At 42.3% G+C, this 19,973-nt stretch overlaps 2 protein-coding genes and 1 long non-coding RNA gene across 7 annotated transcripts in view; 1 reads left to right on the top strand and 2 right to left on the bottom strand.

Annotated features, from left to right (window-relative positions):
* The window catches only part of LOC126996571 (uncharacterized), a 94,963-nt gene that overhangs the window by 42,387 nt on the left and 32,603 nt on the right, over nucleotides 1–19,973 (top strand). The window lies entirely within an intron of this gene.
* LOC126996570 (prefoldin subunit 6-like) lies at nucleotides 1,345–8,903 on the bottom strand. The gene is made up of 4 exons (XM_050857170.1): nucleotides 8,745–8,903; nucleotides 6,560–6,630; nucleotides 6,236–6,360; nucleotides 1,345–1,858 (listed from the first exon to the last, which is right to left on the bottom strand). The coding sequence occupies exons 1-4, from the start codon at nucleotides 8,809–8,811 to the stop codon at nucleotides 1,741–1,743; spliced, it is 381 nt and encodes a 126-aa protein (XP_050713127.1). The 5' UTR covers nucleotides 8,812–8,903; the 3' UTR covers nucleotides 1,345–1,740.
* On the bottom strand, nucleotides 11,932–19,287 carry LOC126996568 (uncharacterized). Of its 5 annotated transcripts, none has more exons than XM_050857158.1 (5): nucleotides 19,206–19,274; nucleotides 17,169–17,668; nucleotides 15,594–16,127; nucleotides 14,084–14,186; nucleotides 11,932–13,718 (listed from the first exon to the last, which is right to left on the bottom strand). In XM_050857158.1, the coding sequence occupies exons 1-5, from the start codon at nucleotides 19,257–19,259 to the stop codon at nucleotides 13,482–13,484; spliced, it is 1,428 nt and encodes a 475-aa protein (XP_050713115.1). In that variant the 5' UTR covers nucleotides 19,260–19,274; the 3' UTR covers nucleotides 11,932–13,481. The 5 variants fall into 5 exon arrangements, with proteins under 5 accessions (XP_050713115.1, XP_050713119.1, XP_050713117.1 ...); XM_050857162.1 differs by lacking the exon at nucleotides 19,206–19,274 and adding an exon at nucleotides 18,943–19,143; XM_050857160.1 differs by lacking the exon at nucleotides 19,206–19,274 and adding an exon at nucleotides 18,747–18,936.

The following is a 19,973-nucleotide window of genomic DNA, read 5'->3' as shown; positions in this document are numbered from 1 at the left end:
ATAATAATAATAATAATAATAATAATAATAATAATCATAATAACAACAATAATAAATATAATAATAATAATAATAATAATAATAATAATAATAATAATAATAATAATAATGATGGTAATAATTTTATGAATAATATTTTTATTCTTATTATTTTTACTCGTTATAATGATTATTATTATTAGTTATTATTGTTAACAGTAGTAGTAGTAGTAGTAACAGTAACTAGCAGCAGTAGAAGCAGTACCTCTGATAGAAACAGTAGTTGAAGTACTCGTAGTAGTATTGCCTTCACTGATGCTGATATTAAATGCACAATTCTTCGCACTTGAAAATTTCTTCAAAGAAATTTGCCTGAACTTCTTGTTAATCTATTTGTCAGTCGATGAAACAAACAGTAGACAAAAGATAATCAGATAATGTTTTTTAGGCTGTCTGTTATATATTTATATCCAATCAAACAGTTTTCTCTCCTGTAATAACCCCTAACCTTAAAACTTTTCATCTGGAAAGGTTTGCAGGATCAGCCTTATTTTGTGTGCACTTTTGAAAGCAATAGATAACTGCCCTATTCAATACAACAAATAGCTTTCACATTTCTATATGGTTCCAACATTAATGTGGCAGAAGTTGTATCAGGAGGTAGAGGTAGGATACTCAATCATATCTTGCAGAGTGAGCTTTTTATTGACAGCAGTAGGTGACACTTGCAATGGAAATTATAGTGACTTAATTATTTGTCAATGAAAATACATTATACTTTTTCTTAACATTCCATCATCTTAATAATTTGCAATGATTCCTGTGTGGAGTTGAAGCCTCAAGAAATTGAATGCATTTATTAAGTATGGATGAAAGATTGCCCAGTGAAATAAACACTCAGTATTCACAAACTATTAACTTATTACCTCCAGCACTTTACATTTGGTAAGGCCCCATCATCACCAATCCTACTGACCATTGTAACAGTGTCTTTTCAAGTTCTCTGGTTCATACTTTCAAACCAAGTGTTCTTCCATTCCAGCTTGCCATTCATCTTTTCTGCATGTATAATATTCATTTATGTACTAATTCACTGTTAATATACCACATGCTGTCACTTAGGTTTCCCCTGTCTGTTTCAAGTACCCTTATAACATTTTTTTTCCTTTTTCCCAGTTTGGTCTTACCTCAGCACACCTACCTATTTGCCTGCCTCATTCCAAACCTCCTTTGCAACATCTAATTCCATATCACTCATTAATACTTTTTCATATGTTCACTTGCAGTTAGGTTAGGTTAGGTTGATTTGAAAAAGCATTTGCAAACTTGTAAAATGAAGCATGTGAGGATGAAAATCAAAACATAGAAGTTCCAAGGGTTTAATAAGCAAAGTATCCAATTGTATTGGGATGATTTACTCCTTCAAACATACAGCTCTTCAAAACGAATAAGCAGGTGTTAATATCGAGACATTATTAAATAACTTGAAAAATGCAAAATATCCATTAACTTGCATTATAGGTGTCCAAACTACTCAATATCTTTAGGAAGTATCAATTTATTCATCTTTGCGATGATATGCAGCGCCGACATAATTCTTAGTTACGTGATCTTAATTTTCTGTATTTAAGACATTCTACAGGTTGAGGCAAAACTGACAAAATAGTAAAAATCGAAAAAATACACAAAACCAAGCATCGAAAAAAATTGAGATTAGGCTTAACACTTTTCATCCTTAATGCTATTTAGTGCGTCAGTCCTTCACTTCCCTGCTTGCTTCATCATCATTTGTTGTAGTTGTTGTTGGTACTTTCCAATATTATCCCTTTTAGATTCAGCGTCCTTTTCTAATTTTTCGATAGTATTTCCATGTCGCTTACTGGAAAAGATAGACATTATGAAATCATTGTACTATCGAATACATTGACTGAATCTTTTTCAGTAACTTTTTAATGACCTGTAAGAAAATATGTAATAGTTAGGGATGAATGTGGTGAAGCTATTTAATGGGTGCAAACTTCCTCCCTGTGGTTTGGGTTAGGTTAAGGTACAACTGCTAGACTTCATTAGCTTTGATAAATGCCTGAGATTAATTTTGCCATGCAGAAGGCAAATACGATGGCTGTGTCATCATTCGCCGTTTTAAGTCGGGTTCTTATATGGGCAATTCCCAAAAGGACAAGTTCCTGTGACACACAAGGTTGAGGTAAAGGAAAGGGACCACCTCTCAACTATTTTGGCTAGAACAGTAGTTAGAAAGGTTACACATCTTTTGTGACCTATCCTACAACATTAGTAGGAAATGGTCACTGATGATGATAATGATGTAAGGAGTAAGAACAGTCTTTCTCAGTGATTAATCTACAGATTTTACAGTGAGCCTCATTTAACCACATCATCATTTTGGTGAGGATGATTCCTGCATTTTGGAACCATTCATTATACCTAAAAAGTGAAAGTACAACAGGACCTTGCCAATAAGGTTAAATTGGTGCCTGCAAAAGCACATTTATTAATGAAAACATATTTGTGTGACACTGAAAAATAGAAGTGCTTCAATCACCACAGGAATCCCTCTTATCAATACTTTAGTGTTTCCTAAAATAATAAGAATCCTAAATGAATCAACATAAGATATATAAAACTCTCCACATGCTGGCCTCTTTTTCACCTGGCTTACCCACTTCCAGCAACACATCATAAAACCTGCTGAGCCGACCCTTACAACTACTGGTTATAGAGACGAAGTTATCACACAGCAGCCCACACACATTTAATCCATAGTGTGTGAATACTGTTGAGCTAGAGGGTGACTGGGCTGTGACTAAGGGTAAGAGATAATAGCATATTGCATTGAGCATTTTCTGCAACTCCCAAGCCACATGTGAACAAACCATTGAAAGGTGTGGTAATATTATGCAGCTTAGTGGCATGATCCTTCTTGTCTATCCTTGGCTGCAGCCAGACACTCATAGCTCAGTTTTCAAGCTTTGTGGTTTAAGATGGTGTATGTGCTGTTGTGTGATAGTTTCACCTTTATAACCAGTAGTTGTAAGGAGAGTAAGAAGACCAGAAGGGTGTATGTGAGATAGAGGGAGGGAATGCTAGAGGACAACCTCCAGTGAAATGGAGGGATAGGGTGCAAGAGTACATTGGGGAGAGGGGGGAAAGATCTTTGAGAAACTTTGAGCAGGCAAGGAGGGAGTGTCTGGATAGAGAAAGTTGGAAGCTCTTCTGCCGTGGCCATCCCCTTGTGGGAGCTCCTAGGAGCAGGCGTCGATGAAATGATGATGATGATGAGTTGTAAGGGTTGGCTTGGACGGGTCTTATGATGTGTTGACAAAAGTTTGTCAGCCGGGTGCAAGAGGCCAGAGTTGGAACATCACCATAGGTACAACAGTGCACCACAATAGCCTCCATGCACAAACCTTGAATCAATCATCACACCATACACCTCCTTAATTCCTTTAACGTGAGTCTTATATTAGTTGTGTTGATTCAACAACAATTCATATTATTTCAGCAAAAATAAAACAAGTCAAAAGAGGCATCCAAATGGAAAAAATAAATAAAAGTCCTGGGATGGCAGCAGCATAAAATTACCTTCTACACACTACTAAGCTGGGAGTCTGATGACTAAGTCATCTAGATGGCAGCAAATAATCGCTATCCAAGATACACCTAGACACTACCATCCAGTGAAAAATCTGTTATTCAAGGGAATCCAAATGTTGTTGTAGAAACTTAGTATTTAAATTTAACTTATCGATATTGTTGAAAATGTCATTAAGGAAATCGTTATGGGGAGATCCTACCGCATAAGGAAAATGCATACCATGAAGTCAGTGTTCCAAAATTAATGATACATGTATTTATAGTGTATTCAAAAGAAGGGTGCAGTACACATGCATGCTCTTCCATGTTGTCTACTAAGCCATGAGGTTCTTTTTGTATTACTATGTATACAAAAAAAGTCCTTAATCACTCAGTTGCTTTCTAACAGCATGTTCCCATAGACAATCCTAGTATCTGACCAGAGGCGTAGCAATTGGGGGCACATGGCACCCCACTGGCCATCCCTTCATACCTACCATTGATCTGATCTCAGAATATGCCCTAGTAACCTTTTATGTGGCACCAGAATGCCCCTAAACTCCCCTTGCCTAGTGTCCTCCTATACTCAGGTATGTCCTCTTAGGTGGCCCCTATTGATAGACACCTAGCTATGCCACTGTTTCTGACAGCCTGCTTCAGTGGCCAGGCATAATATCTGAAGCCCAATCCCATGACCACTCGTTAATTTTCTTTTCCTTGTTTTTATTTTCCTCACTGAATCTCTGTATACATCTTGAGGATATGAAAATAGAATAATGATGCTGATGATTCCTAATACAAATTATATTCATATTGAATGACCTCAACAGCAGTAAACATTTTCTAGCAAAAGAAATGTGACAAACAAACAGCCACCAATGTTGTGCCTTTCTGCATCTGTATACATAAACAATTTTGGAGTGCCTCCCAAGCATGCTTCAGTGAGTGGTAGTCAAACTAATAAGCAGTCCTGTAAATCTGAGCAAAATATTAAACATCACTAGGAGGGCTGATTGTGGCAAGGGTCCCACACTTGACTTTCAGGTCAGCTGACTCTGGGTGGACAGTCTAAGCCCATCAAGCAAGTAGTAAGCACATATATATTCCTCAAACCTAAGGGAAGAATACAATAATAATAATAATAAAAAAGATATACTGGATGGTTGGTGAATGCAGTATGTACTTTGGGTGTTTGTACATATGTTTTCTTGGGGGAGGGGTTAGAGCTTAATCTCCCTGTATTACTGTATAACCTTGCTTTGACAAAGTATCCAAGAAATTAGAGTAGAATAACATAAGGAACAGTATTATCCTGCCAACTCTGTCATATGCATCAGACGCGAACATGGAACACAGTAATCGAGAATATGTGCAGTGGAAATGAGTTATATATGAGGTGCATGTTGTGTTTCAGGATGGGATGGAGAAAGCAATGAAGGCATGTATGAGTGGTTTGGTGTGAGAGTGACAGCGAAGGGAGTGGATTGTGGAGTGGTCGAATGGACAAAGCATAGTTCGTCGAGATGGTTTGGATACATGTGATGAGAATGAATGAGAATGAATTTTTGAAGTGTATGAAGGAAGGATTGAGGGAGAGGGTGTCAGGGGAAGACCACCTGTGAAGTGGGTCAATAAGGTGAGCAAATGTTGGAGCGAGAGAGTTAGAAATAGCAGGATTGAGTGTCCTGAGAGGGAGTGCCAGAACAGGGAGAGATGGAGACACTTCTGCTGCACCCATCCCCTGGAGGTAGGTTCCCGTGAGGGAGCAGGGTGTCGGAGATATAGACAGACAGAACATATGAATTAGTTTAGCGGTGAATGCCGTAACAACCTTAAATTCACAGATGACAGTCTTACTAGGTGATTCTGAGGAAAACCTACAAAGAATGATCAAGGAACTCAACAAAATTTGAGAGAACTGTAGGTCTGAAGATGAATGTGAAGAAAAGGTAATATTTAATAATCAGTTGGCAGGGCAACAAATACTAAAAAATTACACACTTGAGAGTGAAGTAATAAACATATTTAGGACAAACAATTCCAGTATTCAACAACTCTACTGTTATACTAAAGTCTCGGGTTATAGTATACAAATTTGCCATTCGCTGAACTAAAGAACTGTGAAGTTGTCTATTCTAGATTCATTATTGATTTATATATGTCAGACTAACGAGCCATCCATTTTAACCCTTCCATTTCTTAGATTATAACAAACATTATATGCTGTAAAACTATAGAAATCTTCATTACAAGCTAAATAATTGGAGGAGTTTACTGAAATGCTGGGAATAAACACAAAATAAGCAGAGAGGAGTTGCAGGCATCATTACAGATATAAGTTTCTTAAGCCAAGCAACGTAAATGATGCCCCTCTTTTTAGTAGTTTGGAAGGTACTAAAATATTTCTGGACTAACTACTTATTTGAAGAAATACTCTGATGAGGTATGTTTAGTATCTGATATCAAAACACTAAGGCTTTGAGCCATGTGTGATATGCAACATGATGCTTTTTGTCTGGCAGCAACTTCCAAGTAGCTTTTTCTTTTGAGTTTATAAATATATAAGTTTAAAAAGGGCTAACTACTATTATTCAGTTACTAAGAACAGTTTCTCAACCTAGTGCAGTCTCCACACACCACTACCAATCCAGGACAAGCTTACATTTCCTGCTGTATGTAGTCCACTCGCTTGCTCACATTCTGCCGCGCCTCCTCCAGGTCTTGGCGGATGAGTGCTGGTCCAATCAGCTTGTACACCACATTCTCTTCATTAATTAAGTCAAGCTCCTGGAAAGGTTTTAAGAATATCAGTAAAAAAATTGGGTGACTTAAGTTATCAAATAATTCATTCCAGAGTAGTACGGTACTTTCATATTACTTTCAAATAATCAATTCACATTTTCTTTCCTTATGACATTTCTTATAATTCATTTAAAGTTAGTTACTTAGCAGTTACTAAAATTAGCTTTACAATGTATAACTTTACCTCCTTTACTACTTTATTTTCGTTAAGCTGCACATCAAGTTGCGTCCTTAAGCCTGATGTTTTTGATACATCTGCAATATAAAAAATGGCATTAGTGCAGTGGTTAGCACAACCAAGAGACTGGCATGTTAAACGTACTGTCTCATGGTCATAATATTAAATACTTTTTAATAATATTGACTAAAGTGGGACCCACGTTAGTTAATCTCTGCCTCCACAGTGATAAGTTACTCTCTGTTAGGTTAAAGAGGGGGTTGCATACTCAAGTCATACAAAAAGAGGGAAGAGAATAGTTAAAAAAAAATTGGGATCATGTGCTACAGCTGTGTGCAGCCTCAGTGCTCATCTCCATCACATTGACCCTTGAGCCTGTGGTGGGTAACAACCCATTCATTACCCCAAGATATGGGGCAAGTGTGACATCCAGGTTACCAGTTTACCTTCCCAAGGAATAGTACAAGTATAAAGTGCACCAGGGGTTATAACAGATAAATTCAGAACAATCATGGTGGAAACTATCCTTGTGACAAACTATTAAATGGAAAATTCTAGAAGGTCGCCCGCTGACTGCCAGTGATCACAACCAAAGGCTCAGCACAAAGCCCATTACGCATTTTATAAATCTATTTACTGTACCATTTACCACTGATGAGGTTTCAGGCCCCACTCTACTGGCAGTGAAGCACTCCACAGGACCGTCAACAATATAATGAAGTTGACACCAAAAATTATCCTTGCTGCACATGTTTGTAACGAATACAGTCGAAATCAGCGCACGGACGAACTTGTCACACTCGGAGCACGAATTCATCGCACTCTGAGCACGAACTCGTCGCAGTCGTGGACGAACTCGGGTGAGGAGGGACCGGGGATCCAGGAGAGCGTGGAGGAGGCCTACTCATGTATGGAGGCACCTCTTACTTAGTTTACTTATGCCACATTAAAAAAAATCTGAGTAAGATTGAACCAGTGCTTTTTTGAGATATGGGAGTCCAAAGTTTTTGCCCCAAGTTTGTCCGCGACTGCGACGAGTTCGTGCTCCGAGTGCGACGAGTTCGTGCTCAGAGTGTGACGAGTTCATCCGTGCGCCGATTTCACCTGACACCGTTTGTAACATCATAGGATTCAGTGAATAAGTGAGTCTTCAGTTCATTCTTGAAGGTTGCTAAATTGCCACTGTTCTTAACATCCTTGCATAACTCATTATGGAACCGTGGGGCACTCTTCTCAAATCCTCTGAAGCCCAATTCCAGACTGACTCCCAGCTCATAGTCTGTGCTGTTTTGCTCTGTGTCTCAGTGACATAGTAGTGTCCAAATCTTGATCTTGATGAATAATGTGCAGCGCATATGTACAGGTGCATAACATGCAATAAAAGTCCTGCAGTAGATCTCTCATATATCCAGCTTTACCAAGTGGTATTGCTTGATAGGTCAAGACATTTTGTAGACTATTCGTGCCTTAATTGGTAGCCAGTGTAAGTCTGTAAGTGCTGGTGTCATGCCCCGAGATTTGATTTTTCTCTTTTCAACTATTCTCTCGGCCCCACACGTCCTCTGCGTAAATCAAAACACACGAGAAATTAGTGAAGACAAGGAGAGGGTATTCGCCGGCTGCCTGGGATTGAACTCACGACCAGCGTGACGGGAGAGCCACTCCTTACCAAGTTGGCCAAAGAGGTACCCCACTCACCAAGTGGGTTATGGGAGGCTCCCTTATCAGGCCTAGTCGCCGCACTACACTGGTGTTCTTCTCTCATGTGGCGGCAGACCCTTTAATAGCCGTGCTGCTCTGTTCATGACAACTTGTAGTTTCCTCATCAGGGATTTGGGTAGGCCATGACAGAGTGAATTACAGTAATCTAGCTTACTAGTTACATGATTATATAGGTACAAGAATCTTTATGGTTTTCTCGTCCAAGCATGTCTTGACAAATGAAATATTCCTCTCCACCTGATTAATTTGTTCTTTGAGTGATAGAGCACAATAACACCTAAGTCTTTTACTGCCTTTTTTAATATCTCACAAAATCAAGCTTATTTGGCCCAGTGTTGTGGAGGGCGTGGGCGAGGCGGCACCTGTGCGGCACGTGTATTATTGTCACTCTGCGGGGCTTCTTTACACCAACTCTATACACTTTTCCGCTTCTCAAATAGATCAGAGGTAGGCTCCTGTCCATAGTTACCCTTCTGGATCTTCTTGTAGGCCTCCACCTCCTCCTCGAGCTTCTTCTGCAGCACCTCGGGACCCATGGTGGCGGTGGGGAAGCTAGTTTAGCCGCTTCATCGACTGTCAACTGAAGGGCGAAGACTGCGGATTTCTGACTTTCTAACGGCTCTCCTTTCTAAGTGATTGATTGATTGAAGTTTATTATTGCAAGGAGAATTACAACAAGGGAGATGAGAGGTCATGCCATAAGGAGTAACATTAATATTAATAACCTAACAGTAAGAGGCAGCCACACCCTGGATCATTAGGATGGGCAAAAGTGATCCTCCTTTTTAAGTGTCTGTTTTATTCCTTGTTTGTTACACTCGATTGATTGATAGTTTACTGTTGCAGGTATACAACCAAGGAGAAGGGAGGAACCTGCCATCCTAACCCCCCGGGCAGTACATAGTGTGATTGTACAATTACTGCATGACAGATATATGTAGGTATCACTTTATCTATGGGCAAATACAGGATACCTACACAACTATTGATATTATATGTCCTGTATCTGACTGCTTTGTGTTTCGCTTTGTGTTTCTTCGTCTTTGCTTTGTTTCTTTCAGTCCAGAGTTGATGATCGACTGTAGGAGATTGCACAGCAGAGGCGGAGGCCCGGTCTATGAAACGGATAAAGTAGTGCTGTCTTTCCCTTTGCTCTGATATACTCGACATATTTTTTTCCAGCAAGTCTGTCTTTATACCTCTTTAAGGATAGATAGTATGGAGATTCTATTGTTTTAACGGAATGGTGTGTTTGAGTTAGAACAGCAATTTAGGTCCTTGGAATGTACGTACGCGCCAGTTTTGATTTCTTGGGGGAGTGACTTCTTACAGCCTTATCGAGTACTTGCTCTGATTTATTCTGTTATTTCAAGATTTTTCCTCAGGACATTTTCATATCATCATCATCGTTGTCATCATCATCAATAGCAGTAGCAGCTTCAGTCAGGATAAATGCCTTTCCCAAAGTTCTCTACCTATCTATTAAAGTTGCTTCATCCTAATCTGGAAAATGCTCTAATGCCATCTCTCCATCTGTAAAATATATAAAACTGTTCTCTGTTTCCTGTCTCTCCATGTTTTACCTAACACTTCGATCTATCTCCATTCCTCTTTGTGCGCTTCTTAGCTTTCTCTCTAAATATTCTGTAATGCGCCCCTCCTGTAAGGCCTCCTCCCGCCCTGTTGGCCCGAGATCGACTCCTGGATGGGCTGTTAGAAGAGAACCAATATTCCACTTTGCTGGTTCATGATACCGTACGTCTCGGCCCCGCTGTAGGTTGTTTCAGCACGATTCACACACACACACACACACACACACACACACACACACACATACACACTTTCTTAGTTTATCACTTTATTTTCTTTTTGTTTATTTTTGCCCTTGAGCCGCTTCCTTCATTGTAAAAAAAAGTACATGATATAGATAGATAGATACAGATAGATAGATGCATTCATTCTTTTCTTTCGAATATGGGTTAAAAAGAAATAAGTGTACTAACTAACAAAGTGCAGCAGCAAAATGATTAAGTGGGGGCTCCCTTGACGTGCAGCGCCGCGTTCTACTGACCGCTGCACGAAACTCTCTTCATGTGAACTTTTACATGACTCATAGTGACGACAGCGCTTCTTGGAGCCCAGTGTTATTATTCATCCGTCTCTGAACTCTCAAGTACGGGACCTTGTCTGACGCGTATATGATAAACATGAGCATTGCCGCAGTGCATCTTCATGAGGAGGATTTGCATGGTGGAGGAGGGCCAGGGTGCCGCCCCTCCCTGCCACCCGCACCTTGGGGTTACGCAAAGAGACGTCAGGCGGCCTCCTGTTATAAGGGAAGAGGAAGCGGGTGAGGCAACTTTTCAGAAGCCTAACTTGCCCAATACATTAAAGTTAAGTGATGATAAACGGTTTAAAAAGATAGTTCATACCACACCAATTGTATCAAAGCCAACAATTACTTTTTTTTTTTTTTAATTTCCGTCAATTTCCATTTCCTGGCGGTAATGCAATCGTAGGGTTGGCATTTCTAGGTTTTAATATTAATGGTAAATTGCATGAAGAAGGTTTTTATGTGATACTCTGTTACGTAAGTGGCCGCATAACTCAGCTGTTTTTGAGCTCCAGCCGTGTGCAAATCGTTGCCGTTAGGGAAGTGCACTGCAACGTGTGTGTGTGTGTGTGTGTGTGTGTGTGTGTTTACCGGCCACATGAGCGAGATGGTTTCTGTTGGTTCTTTAAACATTGCTGTTCTCGGCCTGGCTTAACTAAAATGTTACACTGCACCATCTTATTATCACATTCCCTCCTGACAAACATCAAAATAAAACAATAATTAATACAAGATGATTTTCCGTAATAAAACCACTCCCAATAATAAGATAATAAAGGTACACACACACACACACACACACACACACACACACACACACACCACACACCACCATACTTACTTATATAGTCGAACACATAATTTCTCAGCTCTTAGGACAAGCTTCATGCATACGTAAATAAAAAAAATAAAAATAAACTAATGTAGGCATCTATCTTAGGGCAGTTGTCTAGACCAGCCGTCCTTCTTTGTTGCATACTGTACTACGAGAAGTATATTGAGTCACTGACCGTCATGAATACTGCATATTTCTAGATCTTGAGTTGTCTCCCACCGTCACCCTCCCTTCATCACCGTAACTCGAGCTCCTTGCCGCCCTGCCTCGCCGCCCCGCCCTCCCCTCGTCGCCCTTGTGTATTCCCTCACACGGGTGCCCGAGGATGCTGGTTTCTTGGTAGGCTTGCTGAACCCATACTAGGAAACCTTTCTTGCGTATAAATAAGTATGTCCAATTTGTATTCTCCTGGGTCAGCAGAGAAAGAATTTCCTGACGATCCTTAATGCTTGTCATACTAAATAAAGGTCCCTGTGCCACACCACCCCCACCTACCCACTCACCCTCCTCTGCTCTCTATCAGCACTGCCCGCTTAACCACGAAACCAAATAAACAAACAAAAGAAAACCCTAAAAATTAAGAACAAAAATCAATTAACTATTAGCCATATTCGGTTAATGCCCCCCCGAAAAAAAAAATGCTCGGCCACAGTTCCCTTCACCAGACGGCAAGGAAGCCCAAGTTTGGGTTCTGAAATAATACCAAGATTCGACAACTGAAATTTAATAGTACATCTCTTAAATATCACTTGCCACAAAGGCCGTTATCACAAGCATTCTGTACAAATAAAGTGGAATCACACGGGACAGTAATCGTCATTTTAAGGTGGACCATCATGACTGTCCAGAACTCCTTTACTCCAACTTGTTTTCATTATTTATTTCCCACGGAGTCTAGCGCGCCACTCCTTAGAAATTAACATGTCAAAAGCAGAGGACGACCCACGTGACAGCATAACAATGATTCCCTTTGCATCACATGGAGTCTAGCGCAACACCCCCGTGATTATCGTGTCACAGCAGAGGACGACCCACGTGACAGCATAACAATGATTCATCTTGCGTCCCTTGCATCACATTTACCTCGAGATTCTTTGTATTCATTGATGCACTTAGCCATGCAGCCTCCAGATAACACTGAACGGGCAGGAAATTCTGGTTACTATTTCCCAGCTAGACCCAATTTCTTTTTTCTTCGTAATGGTTCAGCTCCCTCAGTGAGATCCTGTAGATACCGAGCCTGCGCTAACAACAAGATGTCGCCCCTCAGACCATCAGACATGAAAAAAAAAAGGATAAAATATCCATTTGATTTCGGTGCATATATCTCTTTATACAAGTCTTCTGCATTTGTTCATTGGTTATGCTCGCTTTGATTAACTACTTCTTGAACGATGTATATCATTACCGAGCCCAACGACCTCATGCATTTCCGTCACTTGTTTCAGGTTTCCACGCAGGAGCAACACACGGTTAAAGGTACAGCTTATTAAGGTATTCTCAGATGCTTCAGCCTCTCACATCCACAGGCCGGAAAGGAAATCAATCGGGTCCTAATGAGTATTTTGTTAGGTTCATTGTGCAGAAAAACGGTCAAACAACCACCAGGGTCATAAAACTACCCCTGGAAATTCCCAAAACTCCTACGAAAGCCTTGTCAAACGTGGGCACTTGGACACCGAAATGTTTAAAAGCATGACCGTAATTAAAGTTGGGACAAATGTGTGTCAGTCTTCTCTGAGTGGATGATTTATGCCCCATTTGACTCCGCTCAGAACTAACTACCAAATTACACCTTTTCGACTTATTAACGTCATGTCAGGGTATCATAATTAGTCTATTCAGAACGGATTCGCTTATACTACAAGTGTGCATATATCGTACGTCAACTAACAACTAATGATATGAAGAACTCGAAAGCGGGGAAAAAAAAAATCGTTTAAAGGGGCAATTACACTGGGCAAATTTTCCGTGGATCTTCAGTCAAACCACGATCTCCGCTGGCGTGGTTCTCATATTTCCGTGGTTTTCTGACGTGTCCACGATCTTCCAAAGCTACGGTAGATTTTAACGAAGGACGACGGTATTACTCACCATCATCAGCAGCAGCAATAACAAGAAACAAATGAGAACCACGCTAGCGGAAATCGTGGTTTGACTGAAGATCCACGGAAAATTTGTCCAGTGTAATAGCCCCTTAAGTTTGGTCTCTCAGGTTGTCCCGCGCACTCACGCCGCCACGTCATTTTCGTCGCTTATTATCGCCTAAAAAGTGATTCCTTTATCGCCGCAAGGGATAGGAGGATCTTCTTTCTGTGGCCTTGCATGTAGACGCCCATCAGCTGGAGGTCTCGCTTGTTGAGGTTGATCGCCGCCAAAGGGCAGTAGATCCCGTTCAGGTGAAAGTTGTCCACGTAATCCGTCAGCCCGAGTTCCTCCAGCCACTTGTCCACCGTCTCGGGCACCTCCTCGGGTATCTGTGGCGGGCGCTGCACCTGTGGGAACGCGCCAAAGAAAAGATCCACTTACACGCTGTATAATGATACGTCAAATTTGTTTTTACTCTTTAACCTTAATATTGCCCAGAAAAAAAAGTCAACGTTAAATCTACGCCTTGAAAGTACTTAAAAAAAATCAACGTCAAATCCATGGATGTCTACTCCTTAATTAAACATACCTCGAACGTCCTACCAAAATCAACATCAAATCTACATCTACTCTTAAAGCATGCCTTGAAAGTGCTAAAAAAATATCAACGCCAAAGCTATGTCGACTTTTTAAACATTCCTTGAAACCGCTAAAAGTCCGCGTCAAATCTGTGCCTTGAAAATGCTAAAAAAAATCAAGGTCAATCGCGTACCAGGTTCAGTTCGTGCTTGAGGGCCATCCTGTGCAGCGGCTCGGTGACGCCCGCCCCGGCCAGGTCCAGGGCGTCCATGTGCGCCGCCGTGGCCAAGTCGTACCTGCAATGGCCAATGGGGTCACTCACACGGCCTCCAAACACCGCGGCCCTCTAGGTCACCCTCCTCGCGTCACCTTGGTTCCTGATCAGTATTCTTGTGCCGTCCTGATCTCCCGTTAGACATGTCCCAGATTGTTCTTTGTCTCACTGTCAGTTTCTCTGTGTCCTTTCTGCCTTTCTGTCCCTTTTTTCCCTCGCCCTATGTCTGTATTTTTCCTGGGTGTTGTCTGTACATTTGTTTTTTAGCCTAGATGTCCGTGTGTTTGTCCTTCCCTTTTCTGTCCCTTGTTCTCTCTTGTCCTGTGTCAGTTTCCTCTTGTCTGTTGCTTTATATATGATTTTTTTAGTCTTGATGTGCGTATCTCTGTATCTTTCTGTTCCTTGTCCGTCCCTTTGTCTCTCCTATCTACTCCTCTTTCATTTCTCAGGTTTCGTGCCACATTTTTTTTTTGGGGGGGCGGTGAAGGGGTCTTACCAAGGAGACCATGATAGTGTCCTTGGGAGTCTGGCCGTCGGTGTCTCGTCATTCCTATTCCCTCCTTGTCCCCTTATCTCATTTACTCTCTCCATCTGTTTACTCATGCTTCGTTCTGTAATGTGTCATGTGTCGTCGGTTTCCTATTCCTATTCCCTTTGTGTCCCTTTATCTCTCTTACTTCTTCCATCTGTTTACTTGTTTCGTTCTGTGTCGTCGGTTTCTTATTTCGATTCCCTTTTTCTCCCTTTATCTCTCTTACTCCTTTCATCTGTTTACTCATGTTTCGTTCTGTAATGTGTCCTGTGTCGTAGCTTTCTCATCATTCCTATTCCCTTTTTCTCCCTTTATCTCTCTTACTTCTTCCATCTGTTTACTCATGTTTCGTTATGTAATGTGTCATGTTCTGTGTCGCTACCCTCGTGTTATTGTTGCCCTTCATAACACGTCCTATTATTTCTACTTAGGTTACCAAGCTGCGACGAGTGGGCGATGCATTGATAAACACACAGGCTGGGCACACACATAAGCACATTAACCGTGACAGGATAAAATAATGCTAATGGACGTGCAGTAACTCTCCGTATACAGCACATCCTCGTGATTCATGGCGTGCAATTAGTTTTAGTGATAAGTAGATACAATGCAACGCTTTCATTGAGAGAGAGAGAGAGAGAGAGAGAGAGAGAGAGAGAGAGAGAGAGAGAGAGAGAGAGAGAGAGAGAGAGAGAGAGAGAGAGAGAGAGAGAGAGAGAGAGAGAGAGAGAGAGAGAGAGAGAGAGAGAGAAGGGAAAGGCAGAAAGACAAAGAAAGAAAGAAAGAAAGAAAGAAACAGAATAAGAGAGAGAGAGAGAGAGAGAGAGAGAGAGAGAGAGAGAGAGAGAGAGAGAGAGAGAGAGAGAGAGAGAGAGAGAGACCCACCACCAAACCCACCCATGTCGGTTGAGTATGGAGTAGTCCTGGACGAAACCAATATCCAGCAGGAAGTCCCTCAGCTGCTGCCGGTCGTTCTTGGTGACCTGCGGGGGGCGGGGGGGCGTGGGGTCAGGCGGGGCCACCATGGAGTTGGGGCGACTTCGAACCTGCAGGAGGAGCGAGTCTCGAATCCTCCTGAGCTGCGCCGAGTGCTTCCTGGACCTCGCCAAGTGCTGCAGGTTAAGGAATTGTTGCAGAAGCTCGATTTCCTCCTCTGCCCCGGCGCCCCCTCCGCCCTCCTCGCCGCCCCAGTACTTCTGCAGGGGCTCCTCCCTCCTCGTGCAGCACACCGGCCCGCGTGGGGTCATTGCTGGCGCCGAGGATTCACTCACGCTGCTCGACTCGCTGGCAGAGGATTTGTCCTTCTGTGGGGTCTTGGAGGGGGCGGTGCGGGCGTGGTGGAAGAGCCTGTGCCGCGCCTCCTTCACCTTCCTCCGCAGCACCTCCAAAGGCATGCCAGGGGGCGCGGGGATGCTAGGGGGAAGGCAGTACCTGTAAGGGGGGGAGACACCTGTGGTTATGGTATAGTTGTCATGGTAGTCTGTATACAGTTATTGACGTATGTGCTTATAGTGAGTGACACTTTGGTAATAATAGGAGCAACCGAAACTTATTTCTACAATGCGTTGGTTCTACAGGTAGGAAGGAACGTTCATTAACACGAATCCAGCAAATAACGTAGAAGAATTCTTTAGCATTAACAAAAAGAGTAGTAGGAATTATTTTCAAACTGAATTAAGGATCCAAACTTAAAGTAGCCCCTATATACCACGTGGATATGCACCGACATTTATGTTGACGATGAAGTTGAAAAGTTCTATGAGTGGCAGTGAAGAAATGTTAAAATCAGCTTTTAATGGCCATTGGATACTTAACGCCAAGGTTGGGATGAAACAAATGTGAAACAGCAATTGGTCATTTTGGCATTGGCACAGGATTACAAGAAACAAGAAAGGAGATGAACTCCTTGAATTTGCGGAAAGAAGCATCCTCAGAGTCATGCACCCATTTTTCAAGAAAAGAGTGAAGAGGCAGTAAACCTGCAAAAGGCCCAAATGTAGAAACGCTAAGAGAAATTTCCATCATTCTCGATGAAAATACGAACATAGTGAAGGAGGCAGCACTAGAAAACTCAAATCATTTGACCAACGATTGGTAAGATGCTGCTGCTCTTGTTGTTGTTGATGGTAGTACCCTTATTTCTAGCAGTAGTAGTAGTAGTATGTAGTAGTAGAAGTAGTAGTAATAGTAGTAGTAGTAGTAGTAGTAATAGTAGTCGTAGTAGTAGTGGTAGTAGTAGTAGTAGTAGTAGTAGTAGTAGTAGTAGTAGTAGTAGTAGTAGTAGTAGTAGTAGTAGTAGCAATAGTAGTAGCAGCAGCACTACTACGATGGTTAATTAAATGTTGTCCTAATTGTTATGGTCAGGTATTGAGTGACAAGGAAAATATTGACTCTTTATCCTCAGTACCCTCCCGCCCCCCCTGGCCTATACTTTCGCTGCCAAGTAACCTGTCAGTCTGCACGCCCACCTACCTATTGGCGCGCCCCAGCAGCGAGAGGAGACGCCCCTGCACCCTTGCCAGGAAGGAGGGTGTGACTTCGAAGCAGGCACTGACGGAAGGGGGCAGCTCTCCCCCTCTCGTCACTCCCCAGTACGGGTTCCCCACTCGTCCTGTCTCTCCAGTCGATTTGTCTGCTTTACTTAACCTCGTGTCCTTGTCTCCCTCAGTCGCGTCCTCCTCCGCCGTGCATTGCCCTGTATTGCTTCCTTCTGTCTCTCCTCTTTCATCCGTGTCAGCCGCTTCGTCCTCTGCCCTTTTCTCAGTGACGCGTTTCCCTAAGTCTTCCTCTTCTAACTGTATTTCCTTTCGCCTTTCGACACCCACAGTTTCCTCTGTCTTTGGTTTCTCTGATTGTTGCTCAAGCCTCACCGACCCTTCGCTATTTCCTCCTCTTCCTTCTCCTTCTTCTCCTCCTTCTCCTCCTACTGTCTTTTCTCCTTTACTGTCTTCACCTCTATCTTCTTCCTTTGGCTGTAGGATTTAAAGACTAGTATTAATTAAAGAGATAAGAGAGAGAGAGAGAGAGAGAGAGAGAGAGAGAGAGAGAGAGAGAGAGAGAGAGAGAGAGAGAGAGAGAGAGAGAGAGAGAGAGAGAGAGAGAGAGAGAGAGAGAGAGAGAGAGAGAGACGGTGTATATAATATGCTCATGGCTTCCCAAAAAGAAAACAAGCAAACTAGTGGACGCACAGTAGGCAGCTGCACAAATAATCACGCATAAATGTTGCAAGAAAGAAATTGTTGATCATTCTGCGAACTAAAGAAGGGATATGCCATCGATCAGTTATTTTAAGCTTACTCGTGTCAACATAAGTAAATGGATAATGTAAACAAATAAATGGAGAGAGAGAGAGAGAGAGAGAGAGAGAGAGAGACGTTGATAGAGATAGGCTTAGACACTGAAAGATAAACATACGAAAAGGAAAGCCACTGATACTCGCTTCTAAACACACACACACACACACACACACACACACACACTGGACATCGAACAAGCGGATGGCACAGTCGAGACTCCTAATAGGGCAGGTAGAGGTTGTTGTAATTCACATGAAGTTTGGAGTCTTTGGCGTGGCACTGTATTGCTAATGACACCTGTTTATCTGACTTGTCCTGCAGGGCGTTAGGTATTTTCTTTGTAATTGTTTATCTTAACTGAATGACTTGTATTGTTTTGTAAGTGTAAAAAATGTTCACTATTCTCTTTAATCAAGCTCCTCATGAAATTCGAAAGCTTCCATCAACCTTTTCTTGGTAGTGATCAAGATCACTCATAATGGTGTACAATTAGGCCTATATAATTTACGGAAAAAAGTTTCATGTTTACATGTCAACACTGACATTTTTCAAGAGGTATTGATATATTACAATGGCGCAGCTTTATATTTTGAATAAATAGAAATAAAATCAAAACAATACAGATGTAAACATAATTGATTCTAGTGCCAAGAAGCTAAGGAGCTGCCAAGAAGAAAAGATAGCTAGATGACCTTTTCCCCAGAGTGTCATGCTTACCCTCGTCCACCCCATGAACAAGACACGTGGGACTTACGCTGGACGGCCCGTCACACCTCATGTACTTCCAAACGGCACTACACGGGCACAAATCACACCAACTACGAGCACAACAAACGGGGAAGCAGCGCACTGAATGACACCCGCACAGCCTGCCTCAGCACTGCTGTATCACTAATACAGGACGCCTGCCCCCCACCACAAGAATCACCGCGATAGAAAGCAACATGTACCATCAGCACTTGTAACGCAGACCGCCGTCAGCACTTAAATTACTTAAATCAACACAGCCACTGGCTGACGACGGAATAAGTTGCCAGAGAGCACTTGGAAGACTCCCGGCCTGCCTCCGGGCATGCTAGAGGAACAGTGGGAGAGGGAGGAAAGGAGGGAAGGTCGAGAGGGGGAGATGGGCCGCCTGGCACGCTTTTGGCACCGAGATCAAATATTACAGCCAGTGTTCCCAACTCTCACTGCCCGCCGGCGCCAGAGTTACCACGTCGTTAGTCTGGGCCTCCTCAGCTCCATCTCCTCTCTCGCCTCTTGGCATTACATTTTTTCATCACCGGCGCCTCCCCTTCAATTAAAGATGCGACGGAGCCCACCACAACGTCCTTCCTTGAATGTGAAGGACATCAAGGCCACATCCGTGTACTAGTATCTCGTCTTCGCTTATGGAGGTTCAAATAGCTTACTCGTTGATGCTTTGCCACACCAGTGACTGCTGGTGTGCGGTATTTGCTGAAAATCCTCGGCCATCATTGCGGTAGTCAGTTTCATGTAGAATCATCTAGTGATGTCAGGCGGAATGTAAACTGTTTACACTTATCAGAAACTGTGTGTATCTTTCCCTCTCTTTACTATACAGTTCTCGTAGTGCACCATAAAGGGTACATGTCTGACACATAGCGTCGGGGGTGGTGTACCGACCTTGTTTTTTGCTGTAAATCTTTCTACCAACCCGCTGTTTTTTTTTTTTTTTCGTGTGTGTGTGTGTGTCGGCGTCGGTGGCGAGGAGAGTTCACGTAGTTTAGATAGTGCGGGTTATTATTCGTTAGTTGGCAGAGGGACTATCAGCATCGTGTGTGTGTGTGTGTGTGTGTGTGTGTTTTCATAATACAACTCGGCCAGCCAGATGATAGAACAACAAACAGCAACATTGTTGCTTGTTATATAAAGAATTGATACGTTCCTACATGTACGGTGTGAACGAGAAAGCGTCTGCAGTTAGGGAGAGTGAAAAAAAAAAATATGTGTAGAGGTC

Source organism: Eriocheir sinensis, chromosome 10 (genome assembly GCF_024679095.1).
Source record: "Eriocheir sinensis breed Jianghai 21 chromosome 10, ASM2467909v1, whole genome shotgun sequence".
In the NCBI taxonomy this organism is placed as follows: Eukaryota; Metazoa; Arthropoda; class Malacostraca; order Decapoda; family Varunidae; genus Eriocheir; species Eriocheir sinensis.
Note: the sequence above shows the minus strand (reverse complement) of the source record. Positions and strands in the feature narration are given on the sequence as shown.

Bases quoted from the DNA above. Each gene is read 5' to 3' on its own strand.
- LOC126996568 (XM_050857158.1), bottom strand. From the start codon at position 19,259: ATGCCAAGAGGCGAGAGAGGAGATGGAGCTGAGGAGGCCCAGACTAAC. The intron at 17,669-19,205 runs GTAACTCTGGCG...TAAATCCTACAG, and splicing joins AGGCCCAGACTAACGACGTG to CCAAAGGAAGAAGATAGAGG. The intron at 13,719-14,083 runs GTACGCGATTGA...GCGTTCCCACAG, and splicing joins TCAAGCACGAACTGAACCTG to GTGCAGCGCCCGCCACAGAT.
- LOC126996570 (XM_050857170.1), bottom strand. From the start codon at position 8,811: ATGGGTCCCGAGGTGCTGCAGAAGAAGCTCGAGGAGGAGGTGGAGGCC. The intron at 6,631-8,744 runs GTAACTATGGAC...TTTATATTGCAG, and splicing joins CTACAAGAAGATCCAGAAGG to ATGTATCAAAAACATCAGGC. The intron at 6,361-6,559 runs GTAAAGTTATAC...AAACCTTTCCAG, and splicing joins AAAATAAAGTAGTAAAGGAG to GAGCTTGACTTAATTAATGA.